The sequence below is a fragment of the Canis aureus genome, chromosome 37 (genome assembly GCF_053574225.1).
Source record: "Canis aureus isolate CA01 chromosome 37, VMU_Caureus_v.1.0, whole genome shotgun sequence".
NCBI classification, from domain to species: domain Eukaryota; kingdom Metazoa; phylum Chordata; class Mammalia; order Carnivora; family Canidae; genus Canis; species Canis aureus.
Genome location: NC_135647.1, coordinates 19,421,739 through 19,436,654, shown reverse-complemented (window position 1 = coordinate 19,436,654; position 14,916 = coordinate 19,421,739). Strand labels below are relative to the sequence as shown.

The 14,916-nt window shown below is 56.1% G+C and overlaps 1 protein-coding gene and 1 long non-coding RNA gene across 15 annotated transcripts in view; both read left to right on the top strand.

The window, feature by feature from the left end:
• Positions 1-14,916, top strand: part of RREB1 (ras responsive element binding protein 1) — a 177,377-nt gene that overhangs the window by 155,988 nt on the left and 6,473 nt on the right. For 12 of the 14 annotated variants that reach the window (XM_077886012.1, XM_077886010.1, XM_077886009.1 and 9 more), the window contains 2 exons: positions 283-3,178; positions 10,296-10,460. In XM_077886012.1, coding sequence (XP_077742138.1) covers positions 283-3,178; positions 10,296-10,460 — 3,061 coding nt within the window. The remainder of the gene's footprint in view (positions 1-282; positions 3,179-10,295; positions 10,461-14,916) is intronic. The other 2 variants (XM_077886021.1, XM_077886022.1) reach the window with 1 other exon arrangement.
• On the top strand, positions 4,543-10,259 carry LOC144306594 (uncharacterized). Its single transcript, XR_013373678.1, has 3 exons — positions 4,543-6,806; positions 7,031-8,328; positions 8,529-10,259. It is a non-coding gene; the product is annotated as an uncharacterized LOC144306594 (long non-coding RNA).

Below are 14,916 nucleotides of genomic sequence, written 5' to 3'. Positions count from 1 at the left end.
TCTGAAAGAGCATTTGTCCTATCTTTGTGCTGTTATTAACCGTGTTTCACTGCTTCTCTGAGATACCCTGGGGTTGATGTCATTCACCAGGCAAGAAGGTGCTTAGGATGCTCTGCGGGTTCCCTGATTGAGTCGGGGATGGGCGTTAGCAAGCTGTGGGCGGGGAGGCCCAGGCTGGGTGCTGGGGCAACCAGACAGCAGATAGGTTTCTGCCCCTCGGGGGAAGTGATGATTTTAAAATCCTCTCTGTTCCCTTGCTCTTGCCGACCCGCTTCCACGCAGGCCTGGTGTGAGACAAACCTACGGAGGTGCATCAGCGAGCAGCACCGGTTCGTCTGCGACACGTGTGACAAGGCGTTCCCCATGCTCTCCTCGCTCGCCCTGCACAGACAGACCCACGTGGCCACGGACCAGGGACGGGAAAGGCTGCCGGCCAAGACCCTGCCGGGGGACGCCCTGGACCAGAAGGCCTTCCTGGCCTTGCTGGGCCTGCAGCACACCAAAGACGTCAGGCCTGCCCCCGCCGAGGAGCCCTTGCCAGATGACAACCAAGCAATACAGCTCCAGACACTCAAGTGTCAGCTACCTCAGGACCCCGGCTGCACCAACATTCTGAGTCTGTCTCCTTTTGAAGCTGCTTCCCTGGGCGGCTCTCTCACGGTCCTCCCGGCCACCAAGGAGAGCATGAAGCACCTGTCCTTGCAGCCCTTCCAGAAGGGCTTCATCATCCAGCCCGACAGTAGTATTGTGGTCAAGCCCATCTCTGGCGAGTCCGCCATCGAGCTGGCTGACATCCAGCAGATTCTGAAGATGGCGGCCTCTGCGCCCCCTCAGATCAGTCTTCCACCTCTCTCCAAGGCCCCCGCTGCCCCTCTGCAGGCCATCTTCAAACACATGCCCCCTCTGAAGCCAAAGCCCCTGGTCACCCCGCGCACGGTGGTGGCCACGTCCACGCCCCCGCCGCTCCTCAACGCCCAGCAGGCCTCCCCCGGCTGCATCAGCCCCAGCCTCCCCCCGCCGCCCCTGAAGCTCCTCAAAGGCCCCATGGAGGCGGCCTCCAGCGCCCACCTGCTGCAGTCCCAGGCCGGGGCCCAGCCGGACACGGCCACACAGCTTTTCCTGCAGCAGCCGCGGCTGGAACTGCCGGGCCAGGCCGAGATGAAGACGCAGCTGGAGCAAGACAGCATCATCGAGGCCCTGCTGCCCCTGAGCATGGAGGCCAAGATCAAGCAGGAGATCACGGAGGGGGACCTCAAGGCCATCATGACGGGGCCCGGCAGCAAGAAGGCGCCGGCCATGCGCAAGGTGCTCTACCCCTGCCGCTTCTGCAACCAGGTGTTCGCCTTCTCCGGGGTGCTGCGCGCGCACGTGCGCTCCCACCTGGGCATCTCGCCCTACCAGTGCAACATCTGCGACTACATCGCGGCCGACAAGGCCGCGCTCATCCGCCACCTGCGCACACACAGCGGCGAGCGGCCCTACATCTGCAAGATCTGCCACTACCCCTTCACCGTCAAGGCCAACTGCGAGCGGCACCTGCGTAAGAAGCACCTCAAGGCCACGCGCAAGGACATCGAGAAGAACATCGAGTACGTGACCAGCAGCACCGCCGAGATGGTGGACGCCTTCTGCTCCCCGGACACGGTGTGCCGGCTGTGCGGCGAGGACCTGAAGCACTACCGGGCCCTGCGCATCCACATGCGCACGCACTGCGGCCGCGGCCTGGGCGGCTGCCCCAAGGGCCGCAAGCCCTTCGAGTGCAAGGAGTGCAGCGCCGCCTTCTCGGCCAAGCGCAACTGCATCCACCACATCCTGAAGCAGCACCTGCACGTGCCCGAGCATGACATTGAGAGCTACGTCCTGGCCACTGACAGCCTGAGTCCCGCCGAGGCGGCCGCCGAGACCTCAGGGAGGGTGGAGGACGGGGGCGGGCCGTTTGGCGATCGCAAGCCCCTGGCCGCCTTCCTGGAGCCGCAGAACGGCTTTCTCCACGGGGGCCCCGCGCAGCCCCTGCCGCCCCACGTCTCGGTCAAGCTGGAGCCCGCCAGCAACTTCGCGGTGGACTTCAACGAGCCGCTGGACTTCTCCCAGAAGGGCCTGGCCCTGGTGCAAGTAAAGCAGGAGAGTGCGGCCTTCCTGAGCCCCGCCTCTGCGGCCCCCTATGACTGCTCCATGGAGCCCATTGACCTGTCCATCCCCAAGAACTTGAGGAAGGGAGACAAGGACGCGGGTGGTGCTGGCGAAGCCAAGAAGCCTGAGCAGGAACCGGGGAGTGGCGAGCAGCCGTCCCCCTGCCCTCCGCCGTGCCCTCCGCTGCCAGTGCCCTCGGGGCCCGGCGGGGGCCCGGAGAAGCCCGTGGCCTCTGCAGCCCCCACTCTGGAAGCCCACGCGCAGCCCCTGCGGGGCTCTGTTCAGCTGGCCGTCCCCATCTACTCCTCCGCGCTGGTCAACAGCTCCCCCATCTTGGGTGGCTCCACCCTCATCAGCAGCCCGGCGTTGCTGCGGCCGCTGCGCCCCAAGCCCCCCCTGCTCTTGCCAAAGCCCCCCGTGACGGAAGAGCTGCCCCCGCTGGCCTCCATCGCCCAGATCATCTCGTCCGTGTCCTCGGCGCCCACCTTGCTGAAGGCTAAGGTGGCCGACCCGGGGCCCACGAGCGCCGGCAGTCCCAGCACGGCCCCAGACAGCTTAGGAAGCACCGTTCCCAGAGCTGCCACCGCCCCCGCCAACACCGCCGGCCCCAAAGAATCCAGCGACCCGTCCCCTCCTGCCAACAGCCCAGAGGCGGCCTCACCCACCGAGCAGGGGCCCGCGGGCTCATCCAAGAAGAGGGGCCGGAGGAAGGGCATGAGGAGCCGGCCCCGCTCCAGCAGCGGCGGGGTGGACCTGGACTCCAGCGGGGAGTTCGCCAGCATCGAGAAGATGCTGGCCACTACGGACACCAACAAGTTCAGTCCGTTTCTACAGACCACGGAGGACGATGCTCAGGACGAGGTGGCCGGAGCCCCCGCAGACCACAACGGGCCCAGCGACGAGGAGCAGGGCAGCCCTCCGGAAGACAAACTGCTGAGGGTGAAGCGGAACTCCTACGCCAACTGCCTGCAGAAGATCAACTGTCCCCACTGCCCCCGGGTCTTCCCCTGGGCTAGCTCCCTCCAGAGGCACATGCTCACACACACTGGTAAGAGGGCCCGTCAGGCCCTGAGCGCCACTTCCTGGAGGGGAGGCTGTGGCCTGGCTGGCCAGGGAGCGGGGAGGCCAAGGGGCAGGGTGGAAGGCGTGGGACCCTTTTGCCCACGACCCCGTTTCTAGCTCCTCCCTCAGTCTGGGGAGCAGGGGCTTGCCTCCTGGAGAGCTTTCCCCTGTGTGCCCTTGCACCCAGAAGCCTGTTCCCACCGTCTCGGCCCTCCAGGGGCTGCTGGTGAAGGCAGGCGTTAAATGTAGGTGTTTGGGGGTGAAAACAGTCCGGGGCCCCTTGGGTCACCAACGTCCATCCATCTCATCCCTTCAGGAGGCGGTAGCAGGATTGCTTGGGGACAGGAGGCCAGTTAGGGCAAAAGTAGACCTTGGTAGGAAGGCATCGGCCGTGGTGAACCTGCTGCTTTGGCCGGACAAACTGCCTCCCAGACTCTGCACAGCACAGCAGCTTCTAAAATCTCGAACGTTCCATAACGTGCTTTTGACTCCACGTATTCTTAAAGAGAATGTTGCAAACCTCACAGTTATCTTTTATTGCGCTAATGCAATCCCAGCTTCCCGATGATGGGGGAAATCAGTGACAAATGGAATTTTTTTTTTTTTTTTTTTTTTTTTTTTAGATTTTATTTATTCTAAAACCATCAGCCGTTCTGGAGAAACACACAGATACACCAGTGTATGTTCCAAGGGACACACTTAAATTGCCAAAAACATATCCCAAAGTATTCTTCAAGTGTTAGTGTGTTGATTTTTTTTTTTTTTTTTTTAAGAGAAGTTTAAGAGGATGTGTTTTCAGTAATTTTATACCAGGTACTTCCAAATAGTCACATGGCCTTACGCTCCCCTCGTCGTTCTGATTTACTGAGTATTTACACAGGGTTTCTGTCATTGACCCGAAGGTCAGCCGGGTGAGATCTTTAACCTCTAGGAGATTACCACCCAAGCACTAATGGGTAGTCCCCGAAGCCAAATAGAGAACTGTGTGATGCGGGATTGCCAGGTAAAATACTGGATGCTAGTTAAATTTCAGATAAAAAGCAAATAATTTGTAGCGTAGGTGTTTCTCCATCGTTTATCTGAACTTCAAACTGAAGCGTCTTCAGCTGCTAAATCTGACAGCTGTAGTTAGTTACGAGGCTTAGGACTGGGAGGGAAAGGTACCGGGAGCTAGGTGTGAGCCTTGCTCTGCACCCAGGTGCGAAGGCTTCGTCCAGAGGGGGCATCACCGCAGAAACGTCCCGGAAGCCCATGGCAGGCTGTTGCTGCTGACAAGGGAGGGAGGTCGCCAAGCAGCCCCTGGGAAACGGAGGGTGGGGGGCAGGTGGGGGTGCAGGCTGCGGGTGGGGCTCTCTGAGACTGGTTGCCACAGAGATGCCGCATCTCTCTCTGGGCTGGCGGCGCCCTGAATCCAGGACTCCGGTGGCAGCAGGCCAGGAGCGCCCGTCCACGGGGGACTCGAATATCTAACAGAATTTCTAGATTTGTGAAGTCCCTGCTACGCTTTCAGACTGTCCTTTTCCCTTCACTGGAAACCACGTAAGCCTGGCAGAGGAAAGTGACAGTTTGTGTGGAGAAGGCAGGTCGGAAAAGCGAAGCCATCATAACCAGGAGGTGCCCCCACGCGGCGGCGTCTCGCCGCCCTTTTGGGGGGACGCTTGTTTGTCACCTGCAGAGCCTTTGGAGAAGTGGGTACTCGTGTTAGCACTTCTCAGAAAGCAGGTGGCTGGGGGTGACCGTGAGCGGGGCTCTTGCCGCGGCCTCCCCCTGCACCCCCGGCTCCGAGCCCTGTGCACGTTTTTCCGTGGGCGAGGCCGGTTCCCGGCCTTCCCCTCCCTGGCCAACCGCCAGTCTCTCCCAGGGACGGGGCCGGCCGCCTCCTCACTTGCCTGATAGAAGTTCCCACTTGTGAAGGCAGTCGTTGCGGTTGCCCGGCCTTCGGACGCCGAAACGTCGTAGGTGGCGAACGGTCTTGCAGCGTCTGAAGCCGGGCAAGGAAGGCGGGAGGGTGGGATAGGGTGCGGTGGGGTGGCTATTGATAGAAAACACGTCGGGCCACTTCTCCGTCACCGGTTACTAAACCCTCGGCGGTGGCCGTGCCTGTCACAGCCCTGTCCGCGACGCCCTGGCCGTGACCCGAGGGCGGCCCCAGCCTGGGTAGAGCTAGGCCTTCCCGAGCTGTCCCGTGAGGGCGATGCTGTCCACAGCTGGAAGCAAGGAAACGAAGGCTCACAGAGGCCAGCAACTGGCCCGTAGTCCCGTGGGTCAGGAGTGCTAGAGCGCGAGTTCAAAGCCAGGGTCACGTCCCCTGCGGCTGCCCCACGGTTGGGTGTGTGGCTGCTGGTTCTCTGCCGGCAGGTGTCCGGGGCATGCCTGCTTCTGCCTTCGTGACATATCCGGACACGCTCCAGTGCGGAAGATTGGCAAGGGGTTGGAGAGGAGGCGAACTCAGACACAGACCCAACTCCCCGCCATGAGGCCCAGCGGCCTTGAGCCGGTGCTGGCCGCCCGCATAGACGCCGTGTAAGCTGGTGCCCCCTGGGCCTGGTTAACATCCTTTGCTGTTGTTCTGCTTCAGCTTCCGGTGACAGTCCCAGCATCACCTCTGTTAAATAATTTTACAGAGCACTTGGCTGTGCCTGGTGCTGTGTTAGAACATTTTCCATTCATCAAGTGTCACAGCTGGACGGAGCCTGGGAAATCGTCCGACCCACCCCCTCTTCCCACGGACTGGTGTTTTCCTGGTAGACGCTGAGCTGTTGAGGAATCCCCCAGCTGCCTGTGCTTGGGCTCCCTGGCCCTGTGATGTGCTCCCTCTAGAAACCTCAGAATAGGACGGAGGCACGCATGTACGCGCACAGAAGCTAAACGGCTCTGAAATGGCCTTGTCAACGAAAAGCATTCTGCAGAAAAGAGGCTTTTTTTGTCCCCCCGTAGTGTTAAAATCTAGCTGTGCTCTAGCCAGAAGCTTCGAGCAGTGTCTGGGGTCAGATGGCGTTAGGCAGACCGCCTCTTGTGTCTCAGGAGCCCCCCCTCCTCCTGACCTGTTAGCAAATGCACAGAATGATCAGAACATCCTAGACGGGCAGCATTAGGGAGACCAGATGTCCGTGAAGCCAGGCGTCTATCTGCCGTCCTGCTTCATCAGCCCTGGTGAGCTCTGCGTGAGGCTGAGCTCCCTCCTTGCACTCTCCTAGCCTGTGTCCCGGGGAGCGGGGCTGGTCCCTGGTTCCTCGCCACCTCCTCCTCCTCCTCCGCCTGAATAGTGTTGCCTCCTTGGGAGAGGACAGTCCGCTGTCCCTGCTCTTCCCCCTCACGTAGGCCACAGGCCAAGAGAATACAGAAAACGCAGTTGGCCCGCTTCTCCTCCAAATGACAAATCCCAGGTCAGGACCCTCGGATGGCTGAGTACCCTCCCCCCACTCTCCCCCGCCCCCCAGCTCTGACCTTTTGGGATCCTCCCAGGTGTTGTTTGTGCCTTTTCTTTGCTGACCTGAGGCCCTCCGCACTCACCTGTCCTACCCGCGCTGCTCACAGGCGACCAGCGTCGGAGCTGAAGTCAGTACGACGTGCAGACCTCAGTGTGGAAAGTGCTTTGGACCAAAACCAGTGCAGTTTGGCTACTTCTGACTTTCTTTTTTTTTTTTTTTTTTTTTTTTAAATTTATTTATGATAGTCACAGAGAGAGAGAGAGAGAGAGAGAGAGAGAGGCAGGCAGAGACACAGGCAGAGGGAGAAGCAGGCTCCATGCACCGGGAGCCCGACGTGGGATTCGATCCCGGGTCTCCAGGATCGCTCCCTGGGCCAAAGGCAGGCGCCAAACCGCTGCACCACCCAGGGATCCCTACTTCTGACTTTCTGAAGTTGGCAGCCTTGGCCATTTTTGCCCAGCCAGCCCTGCATGCATCTCCGTGACACACAGGGGAGAGAGAAGCCTGACCCGAGGGTGGAGGGCCATGGAAAGAAGTCTGAGGGTGGGAAGCCCAGTGATGAAACGAGCGCCCGCTGCTCATTCTTCTCCTCATGAGCCCGGTGCCTGCCAGATGGCATCACGTAGCACACGTTCCTCTCTTTTCCCGACTGCTCTCTGACAGTGAAGCTGGCTAGCCGATGGTTTTCACGGCTCCTGATGGAGGTAGCGGGCGGCCGTAGGTCTCTGGTGAGAAGGAAACTCCTGTGGTTACAGGTGCACTTAGAAACACCCCTGCCAGAGCAGTAACTTGTGGCAGTTACCCAAATCAATGAAATCGTGAGATACTTTCCAGGTAGATCACCAGGGGACAAGTTTTGGGGAAGCCTGTCTGATTCAGAAATGACTGGAAGGGCTCGTGTTTTTCTCTGTCCGTGCACTCCAGAGAACACACACCGCTATTCAAAACGTCAGACTTGTGTGTCGATTATACGTCCGTAAAAATAAATAAGCGAGTGGGTGAACGAATGCAAAAATGTCAGGCTTCTGCAGCGAGAGGTGAACTTTTAAAGATTCCTGTTTGTTGTCGCTTTGAGAACCTTCATAATGCGATTACGATACTCTGACATCATCGGGTTCTTGTTTGAATTTGGCGCACGGATGTGAATTTTCAGCATGGGGCCCGAGCCCGGCTGTCCAAACCCAGCTGTAGAAGGGGAGCTGTAAAGTCAGAGCAAACCATGTATTGGGAAGAAGTAAGGAACCGATTATATGATTTCAAATCCAGAATCCCAACAGTTAGTTCCTCATCATCCCAGCTTCTGACTGGTGTCGCTCCCAGCTAGGCCTGGCCTGACTCCGAGAAGCTGTGATAGTTGATGCTTGACGATGAAATATTATTTTTCTTACTTAAAATAAAGGCCGAATAATTATGAAAGATTATGTTCAGTGTTGAGTAAAAAGCAAGAGTAATTTGGAGCGTGCCTCTCCCCCTCCCAAAAAAATAATCATTATAACACAGCCAGTCTTCATGTAAAAGCGTGATTTGGGTTTGTTTTTTTGTTTTTTAAGATTTTTATTTATTCATGAGAGACACAGAGAGACAGAGACACAGGCAGAGGGAGACGCAGGCTCCTTGGAGGGAGGTCAATGTGGGACTTGATCCCAGGACCCCGGGATCACGCTCTGAGCTGAAGGCAGACGCTCAGCTGTGGAGCCACTCAGGTGTCCCATGATTTTGGTTTTTTTTTTTTTTTTTTTTTTTTTTTTTTATTTATGATAGTCACAGAGAGAGAGAGAGAGGCAGAGACATAGGCAGAGGGAGAAGCAGGCTCCATGCACCGGGAGCCCGACGTGGGATTCGATCCCGGGTCTCCAGGATCGCGCCCTGGGCCAAAGGCAGGCGCTAAACCGCTGCGCCACCCAGGGATCCCGATTTTGGTTTTTTTATGTAATTTTTATAACTTAGCAGAAAACACTGAGCTCTGTGGAGGGAAGCCTGCCTTTTTTTTTTTTTTTTTTTAAGGAAAGCTTTAAAGCAGTGGGCTCTACACTCGATCCTGTAGGTCCCCTGTGAGCCCCTTCAAAGCACACATGCCAGGCGTCTGGGATTCTCATTCCATGGCCTTTGATGGTTTCGGGCATCTGTATTCTTAAAAAGTTCCACTGGTGATTTTGAAGCATCACCCGGAAGGGTCTTGCAGCTCAGGAGGGAAGGGACATCCCTTTTCCTTGATTGCTCCCGATGCTGGGATTTGGCAGGGCAGTGATTCTGGGCGTGCTCTGTGTGACTGGCGCCCCCTGGAGTTGTGTGGTGTCGGTGCTAGTTCTTCCTTCCCCTTGTGAGCCAAGGCCCAGGCGCTGGGCCCAGGTGGTCACTTGCAGTGGATGCGTGGGTTGTCCCCTGCACTAGATGGAGCATCTGTTGACAGCCAGCGGGAGGCTGAGGGCCCCTGGGATTGGTGTGTCGAGGGGGCCGTGCCGGCAGACTTGCTGCCAGTTCTTGACACATGCACTCGATGGTGGCAGCCCCAGGGTTCCCAGGGACACCCGCCAGGCTGCAGCTCTGAAGTCGTGTTTGTTAGTACACAAAACCTCTTCCCCTGTAAAATCAGAAAGTGGGATCTTAGCACTTGGGGGAAAACAGAAGAATCCAGCAATAGGGTAAATGGCCTTCCCTCTCCTGCATTTCCGCTCACCGGCCCCTTCCCCTGGCCCCCGCTGCTCCTCCCGTCCTCCTTGCCTTTGCTTCTCCCTGCGCATCCAGCCTCGTGCACACACACCCAGGACAAGTTGCAGAGGAGCCTGGCCCACGTTTTGGAAATACTGTGTTTATGGTACAGAAGGAGTCAAGATGGGAGGATAAGACAGGCAAAGCAAAGCCGAGAACCCGTTTCTCAGGAGGGTACCCCGTGGTGGAGTTGGCGGGGACGTGGGGGCTGCTCGGCCACTTTTCTTCACAGGCAGGTCTGTGGCCGGGAGCACCTGCTCCAACACAGACTCAGGCCTCTGTCGGGCATGCGGACTGCCAGCAAGGCCGCAGGACGAAGCGGACGGAGAACCCCTAGTGCAAGGAGCGGACCTCCTCCGCGTTGCCTGCTGGGCCCGCAGTGAGCTTGGGCAGAGGTCACCCTAGCTAGGCCTGTCACCCTGGCATTTCCCTGCTTCCGGTCCGCCGAGGGCAGGCCCCACCCACCTCGGCCGGGCAGAGGGCGGTGGCTCCCAGGGACATGCCCGGCTTCAAGATTCCAGTCTGATTTCCCAGCATCTGTAGTGCTTGCCAGAAATTTCCAAGAGGTGGCTTCTCTTTGCGACAGATTGCAGGTGTCTCCTATCCCTTCACTCGCTCTTCTGTTGCCATTGTTAAGATTTTTAATTGCAATACTGTTGTAAACATCTTGGTTTCATTGTTAACTTTTAACACTTTGAAGACAAAAACCTTCATTGCATTTCGCTCAGGATAAGGCAAGATATTTGAGTTGTTGATGTTACTGGTGTTTTTTTGTTTGTTTGTTTGTTTGTTTTTTTGTTTTTTTTAAAGTGTGTGCGTGCGTGCGTGTGTGGTTTTTTTTAAAGGAAGGGGTGGGGGAGTGGGTGGATTTGCCAGTTATCCCAGGAGAATGAATGGAAAGCGACTTTTCTTTTTCATTGCAGTAGAAAGCCAGATAAATATATATTTTTTTTCCTGCTTCAGGTCAGAAACCCTTCCCTTGTCAAAAATGCGATGCCTTCTTTTCTACCAAATCTAACTGTGAACGCCACCAGTTGCGCAAACACGGAGTTACCAACTGCTCCCTGAGAAGAAACGGGCTTATCCCCCAGTCAAAAGAGAGTGATGTTGGACCCCATGATAGCACAGGTAGTGCTCCCGGGTGACGGAGAGGAGGGCGACTCAGCTCTGCTAGTGTGGGAGCCAGCTCCGGCCACGTAAGCCTGGCGGGCTGCCTTCCCCATTCCTCTGTAGGACTCGGCAGGCAGGCGGTAGCAGCGGGCCCTGCCGAGGACTGGGAGCGTGCAGCGGGCTGGGGCTGGGGACACGCTGACAGTGCCCCTAGGTCGCTCTCCCGAGCCGCTAGGGAAGATCTGCGCGGCCCTCCCTGTGCAGGCCCTCTCTGATCCTGCTGTTTGGCCCCCTGGAGTGGGACACGAGGCTGGGGCGGGGGGTACAGTCCTAGCTCTCGGTAGTAGGATCACCTCTGAAAAGGATATGAAACCTTACTGGCTCGGGGTGTTGTTTTCTCAAAGCCCAGCCTCTGCTGCATCCTACAGAGCAGGGACGGGCTCCCTCCGATGTAGGGTATTTCAGGAAGTCGTGATGCCCAGCCCTCCACGGGGAGGGGTATGTGGGGTGGGGGTGTTTTTCTCTTTAATAACTCTCTTCCCAGTAAAAAAAAAAAAGAAAAAAACAAAACAAAAACAAAACAAAAAAAACTTTGTCTTGTTTGAAAAAGCACTCTGCATGTCCTTTCTTTAATCACATCTCTGCTTGACCTGAATCCGGGTATTATTCTCATGTGCTGATACGTGCTTCCTTCCTCCAGCCCCTACAGAGCAATTAACGGCTGCTCAGTGCGTCTCCTGCCACCTTTTCCCCCCCTTACAGCTTCTGTATTCACTCCTGTCCTCTATTCAGTCCATTCCAGCATCTCCCAAGTGCCAGGGTTCTGCGCCCCCCCACCCTCACCCCCCAAGACAGAGCAGAAAACCGGCTGCTGCGGGTTACCTACGTACATGACAGTTAGCTGCCGCGGGTTGGCAACAGGTACGGACCCAGTCCTGCAGGCCATGGAAGCCTGACATTTCCCCGTTGCTCAGAGCCGAAGAGGTTCTCCCCAGAGGCGTTTGCCCAGGGGTGTAATTGTGTCTTGCGCTTCTCTGCCTCAGATTTGGGTGGGGGTGGGAGCTGCGTGGCCTGGGAGCCCCCCTCGTTTCCCCAGCCTCCTGAGTTGCAGGGGGACAGGGGCGCATCTGAATGGGTAGCACTTCCAGGAAGGAGAATTGATCTGCCTTCCCCTCTCTGCCTCCCCACCACCCCCCCAGCCATCCCCCACACCCTAGTGAAAGAAACAGGCCCCTGAACTGCCAGGCCCTTTGGGTAAGATCAGGCCCTCTAAGGGTATCAAAACGTAAGCCTGTTTGCAGGCTCCTCCCCACAGATTCCATCTGGGCATAACTTGCCAGGATCTTTGGGTAAAGAGAGATCGGGAACTTTGCCATGACTCGGATCCCCATGAGCCAGGGATCTGCTGTTCCGTCCCCGGGGACCCCGCAGCAATGCTGGCGGGACTCGCACGTGCTGCAGACGGTCGCTCTTAACGTTTAACCGCTGGCCACCGTGTCACCCGAACATTTTCTCAAAGCCTGGTTTAAGAAAGCAGCTGTGTGATTCTAACCCATTGGGATCCCAAGTGAGGGAAACAGTGAATAATTGAGGTCAAGGTAGCTGTTGGGTTCCCAAGGTGGGAGGCAAGTAAGAACCTGGTGCCAGATGCACGTTGTGCACTTGAGCCTGCGGACAAACCCAGAGCCCATGCACCCTGCTGACCCCGGGGGTGTGGGCAGCCAGCTGCGGGAGCCCCCAGACGCAAAGCTAATCAGGATACACCTCTTAGCTTCGGCCCAGCACCAAATTTTACTCTGCAAATGTATTCGTTTTTTAAATTGGCAGCTAGCTACACAAGTTCTGTTTTGCCATATCCCACTAGAGCCCCCACCGTTGCCCTGTCCTGGAGGTTGTGTAGGGTTTCTTTAAGGGACAGAGCCTCTGGAAAAAGAAAATTCACTGAAAGCTGTAATGTGAAACCAGCAAAGAGAAAATAAATGTTCGGTTTTGTTGTGGTCACAATCCATACGTGGTAAGAAAGAAGGGGACAAGGGGGTTAGGGATTCCAAGGAGAGTTTCAGACCCAGGTAAGCATGGCAGGGACCGTGGGGTGAAACTTGCTTTCGGGGCTCCCTCCCGTCAAGTTAAAAGTGAGGCTTTAGCGGAAGACCATAAACAACAAAGGCAGGAAACAGCCAAGGAAGTTCTCGAGGGGTTTTCTTTGGTTTACATGCCCAGCTTTCAAGTCCCTAATTTTATAACATAAGTCCGACTTTCTCAGTCCTGTAAGTTCTTAGAGGAAAATGTACCCCAGGTTCCCGACCACCCCCCCCAAAAGGGAATGCTAACAATGCTATGAAGGGGGCAGTCCTGGCCCAAAGGGGCACACGGAGCTCTCCGTTCACTCTTTCGTGGGCAGAGAGGTTCCCTGGCCCGCTGGCTTTTTGGGGGATACTCATGGTTCTTCTCGGGGTGATGCCTGCGGGAGCCTCCGTATTTGCAGGCACCTGCACGAGACTTTCTAAGTCCGTAGGAAGGTGGAAGTTTGACTTCTCACCGGCCAGAAGCCCCCGTGCCAGCGCGCACGAGCGGCCCGATGCAGACAGTAGCTTCCTCAACAGCTGCCCCCCCTGCCCGGGTCGACTGAGTGTTTTTAGGCTGGTAGCTGGTCACGTCAATGAGGAACGTGGAGTTTCTAGGAAGCCGGAGAGGATTCATCGTTGAGCTGACGTGAAGGTCTCCACTTTCCCCGTAGGAGGAGCTGTGGGTTCATTATCTGCTGGTGCTCGCAGGATCCCTGCTCCCTCTAGCAGTTTTCTGAGGTCTAGCATCACGAATGGGGCCGGGTAGGGACAGAGGATTAACAGCTAAGATAGGTGGCGTTGCTCATAAAAGCCATCTGTTCTGCTACCTGCGTTTGAAGGTGTAGGCGGTTGAAGGAGTGTTGGGGGGGGGGGCGGGGATCAACTAGGACCTGGCGTTAGAGGCTGGATATTCGTGAAATGAGAAGAGGCCCAGTCATCACTGAATGAAAATCAGTTGAAGTTGCTAGAACTTCCAGGGGCCAGGGCTGCCCTGTGGAACACTCCCCCTAGTGGGAGTCTGGGTAGGGCTGAGCCAAGCCCCCTTTTGTTCCTCAGAGGAAGGGAGTTGGCCGTTCTCGGGATTTAGGGTGAGCTCTCCATTATCCACCCTCACGAAGGACGCACCCAAGAGTGAGAACAGCCAGGTATTAGCGTATTTACTTGGGCTTTGGTTTCAGAATCCATCTTTTTTTTTTTTTAAGAGCATTTTTTTTTTAATTTATTTATTCATGAGAGGCAGAGACCCAGGCAGAGGGAGAAGCAGGCTCCATGCAGGGAGCCCAACATGGGACTCGATCCCGGGACTCCAGGATCACGCCCTGGGCTAAAGGCAGGCGCTTAACCACTGAGCCACCCAGGCGTCCCTTTTTAAGAGCATCTTAAGTATGTTCTGCTACAGGGAACTCGAAAACCCATTTGGTGAAAAAATAACAAGAAAACCAGCCTAAAAGCCATGTTCTTTGGTGAAAAAAATTAAGAGAAACAGCCTAGAATATACCGCGATAAAAAAGGAAGTAACTAGAGATTAAGCTCTTTTTTAAGAAACTGAGCCTTCTATATATATTTTTTGCACATATTTTTGTGTGTATATATATATATATATGTATATATATATATATATACTTTTTTTTAATTTTTTTTTTTTTGTAGAGTTCACACCCGAAAACCATTTACTAGATGCGCCCAGTCAGGATGATTCAAGACAACGAGTACACGGTTTTTCTGTAGAGTAAGGCCTAGGTATTGGTGTATCTTGGGAGTCCTCTTATTTTAAACTTGATCATTTCATAAAGATCATTTATTGACAGATTTTTACATTTACACCATAAGTATTTGCTTCCTTCTGAAACTTGTTGAGATACTCAAATAGTGACTGCCAAAAGGAACAGCCCCCGTAAGGCCAGCGGAGTGACGTAGTGGGAGTGCCGTGGAGAGGGCTGTAGGTAAGCCAAAAGCCCCGGGCAGGTGTGAGCGTGGCAAGCGTAGGGCCAGCTCCTCTGCCCCCAGCCCCAGGACGGCCTTGATGGCAAAGAATCGATCGGGTGACTCAGAGTGACGGGTGTGGGAGGACATGGTGCCACGTCTGGTCACATCAAGTGAGGGTCCAGGTTAGACGCCTGAATCTGCTGGCTCAGGCCCTGTAACCACGAGGGAAGTCCAGCTGACCCAGGTGCCCCGAAACGATGGCTTTTGCCCGCCCGATTGTGGGAGGAATTTGCGAAGCCCTGCGGTAATAAATTGGCCGTTGGATCTATAATGAAGCGGTAGTCCTCAGCAGACAGCTGCACGGTCCTCCCACACCACGAAGACGTCGTTAGGTCCTCATTCAACCCGAATGAAGAGATGACGGTGCTTCTGATACTTAGCTGTCGCCTGTTCGGGGTCGCTGGGGCTGCCACAGCGCCATC